We start from the raw sequence: 3,206 nt of genomic DNA on the forward strand, positions 1-3,206 counted from the left end.
AATGACAAGACAGTACCTCCGAAGATATAATATGCCTGCTCCACTTCAGCTTTCCGGTTAACACGCAAGAAGAGCAGAGACTGAGGCAAACCTGTGGTTTCCATGGTCTAGCGCGTATACAATTTACTCATATGCGTATGTCAATCATTTCATTTTAAGTCATGTTCTTAAAATTTTAAGCTATTTATGATCATTATCATACAAATTATGTTTCAGGGTTGTCTAGACAATCAAAGAAACCGCGTTGAGGCATGTAGGAGTCATAAGTCAATGAAATATAAAACGGCAGTTCTCTCAAAACCTCTAACCGACCGGTATTCCCACGGAATTTAGAAACCTATACATTATAGATTTTCAACAGAACCTGTCATCAATTTATTGAACAAAAAGAGTTGTAAATAACTGGTAAACTCATTTACTCCCCAAAATTGGTTGAATGATCAAAATGGGTCCAATTAATTTACATGTAAATACGAATCATAAGGTTAAAACGTTTCAAAATCCTTACTATACTGCTAATGACCTTAGTATTGCCTAATGGTTCTAGGCCTATTTTGTTTTAAGGCCCAGGGCCCATGTGGGGACGCACGCAGCCTAGGGTCTCATCGCGTGCACGCATCCCAGAGCCTGGGCGCATACCCTATAAGCCCACATGACGGCGTGTAGGGTCCCCAACGGATTTGATTATAAGCAGCAGTTGTCAAAAACGAATTACATTAATTGTTCATCAATTTAAAATATGCTCGGTTTGTCCTTATATAAACTCGCCAATTGAAAACAACCAACCATAGTCGTACATACTGGTGTTTACAACATACTATATGGGGTAACAGTCGTTATGGAAATGTTTGTTCAAGAATAGAAATCGAATAATTAAAAAAATATATATTTTTATAGTTACAGCAGAACACCTTGGAGCTCTGCGGCTGACGAACTCTATTGTACGTCTACACAAATCACGACCGAATCACACTACAGTATATTAGATTATGTGTTACTTTATTGTGTATTGTATTAAGGGCAGTGGTCAAGAGTGGGCGGGTACACATATTTAATTCTTAGACCAGTAGACAATTTTTTTTTCATAGTTGCAGCAGAACACATTGGATCTCTGCGGCTGACGCTCTTAAAACTGCGGTGGTTAGAGCGCAATTGTACGTCTACCCACTCTTTACAGACTACTACTACTAGGGCCTACTTCCTGGAGGAAGTCGTCTTTACCTCCTGAACTTGAATCAGGCCGGGGGTAAACCGCATTAAGGACTGAAACAGAGATCTTCGTCACTAGTTACATACCTCCACGATTATTGTTTTATCTCTATAAACATTATATAGTAATTAAGCCTATTACTAATTAATATTTAGAAAACAACGAATTCTAAGTGTCACGGTTAATGCAACGTGTGGCTAACGAACCGATGATTTACATAGCCCTGGGTGTTATTTTTGTCACAAAGCGCTGAACACCCAAGTCAATGCCGCTGTCATTCAAGTTTAATCTTCCCAGAAAAGCGTTAAGATTTTTTTTACAGTCAATTTCCGTGTCATTGTATTAGATTGTTAGTATCAGCCAACAAGTTTAAAAACGTGTTGACTTTTTCGTTTTGACTTTGTGCTTAAATTTTCTTGACTGGACTCGTCAGCCGGGTCGTCTGTGTATGGTCTAGCCTAGGATCTATTGTCATTGTCACCCGAGCTATTGTAATACCAATACTTCCTGTGACATTGGTAAATATACTTACGTTCTAGTTTTGAAGAAGAGTCTTTGTGATTTGAAAAGTCTGTTTTCACATCATCCGATGCTACATTCATGGTTCTGTGATTTTTGTGTTTCTGAAAATATTAAACATAAGATAAAAATAAAATATAAATAAGCAAATAGGGTACAGCACTGTTTAGGGTAGCATGAGAAATCATCATGAGAAGATAAATGTACGTAAAATAGGCTATAACTAAGTATGCATTACACATAAAGATATATGCAAGTGTTGTTAGCATGAAGTATTCTGAAGTCCGAACTTTTTTGCACCTGAGCCAACTGAATACCTATATGTAAAGGATGCAATTTATATTGTATATAAAAAAAGACTGCAAAAAGTCTCTTCATAAATATACCGTATTGTAATTGTTTTTAAAAGATAATCTAAACGATGCGAGGTGAAAAAACGTCGATTTTAGCAGGAACGAGTATGATAGAGGGCGCTAAAATATAAATAACTGATTTATATAGGCCTACATCATGCTAATTAAGACGTAATTTTTAAAAATTCTAAATCTACATACATGGTATCGATCAATTATAAAGCGTATTATCAGGAAAACGACTGGAAGACAAATTTGTATCTATAAAAGGAAAGAAAATATGCTAATTAAACAGATGGAAATGCATTATTAAATACTATAAAATAAATATAATTATAATATAATTTTCCGCCTTCAGGTTACATGTTTTGGTAAGGTACTTGATTGTGTGAATAGATTTTCAAAGTCAAGATCTACAAATGACTGTTAAATACGCGATCCTGTACTGCGCTAATGTGCATGCGCAATCGATAATACAGGCGGCACATAGGCCTACACAAGTTCAAATCGAGAAACTCATGCTTAATCCAGGGACACAGCCCCGCACGCGAGACCTACTTCTGTTACCTTGCAACAGCTTAAATCAATTGCTAAAACATCGGAATTGCCATGCATTCCGGATTATTCTAAATTTGGTCAATTGTTTCACTATATAATTTAATTTAAAGTAAATCAAAAGTGTAAGAGATTGGAATTATTTGGACAAATACAAATGACTCGTATTTACTATTTCAAATATAACCGCACTGAAGATCCCACGCTGAAAGCCGCATAAAAAGGTTATTAGACTGAAAAATAAGAGAGAGAATTATAGTTTAGTGTATGAATTCAAAATATATTTTACTGTAAGCATATAAACAATTTATCTTTGTCATTTAATTTAGAATTCGTTCCATTACTTCCACAGATATTCTAACTATCTACAGATATTCATACTTTGTTTTGCTCAATCATTTCCCAGCTTGGCATATGCAAGGCATAAAATATTGGAATTATTTTCACTTATAAAAGAGTGTAATGCAATGCGTGTAATCAAATGCCATAAAAGCCATACTATTAAACAGGCTTCGCATTATAAAGTTGAGAACTGCTGTGGTTGTTCTTTTTAAATGTAAATAATTATT

The 3,206-nt window shown here is 35.2% G+C and overlaps 1 protein-coding gene across 1 annotated transcript in view; it reads right to left on the reverse strand.

Moving 5' to 3' along the window:
* Positions 1-3,206, reverse strand: part of LOC117114361 (endosomal/lysosomal potassium channel TMEM175-like) — a gene marked incomplete in the record, with an annotated part of 34,072 nt that overhangs the window by 2,802 nt on the left and 28,064 nt on the right. Inside the window, 3 exon segments of the mRNA XM_033258012.1 lie at positions 1,743-1,833; positions 2,284-2,343; positions 2,810-2,870. Coding sequence (XP_033113903.1) covers positions 1,743-1,833; positions 2,284-2,343; positions 2,810-2,870 — 212 coding nt within the window.

The sequence above is a fragment of the Anneissia japonica genome, unplaced genomic scaffold (genome assembly GCF_011630105.1).
Source record: "Anneissia japonica isolate Jap-2015-1 unplaced genomic scaffold, ASM1163010v1 scaffold1231_len1163931_cov198, whole genome shotgun sequence".
Classification (NCBI taxonomy): domain Eukaryota; kingdom Metazoa; phylum Echinodermata; class Crinoidea; order Comatulida; family Comatulidae; genus Anneissia; species Anneissia japonica.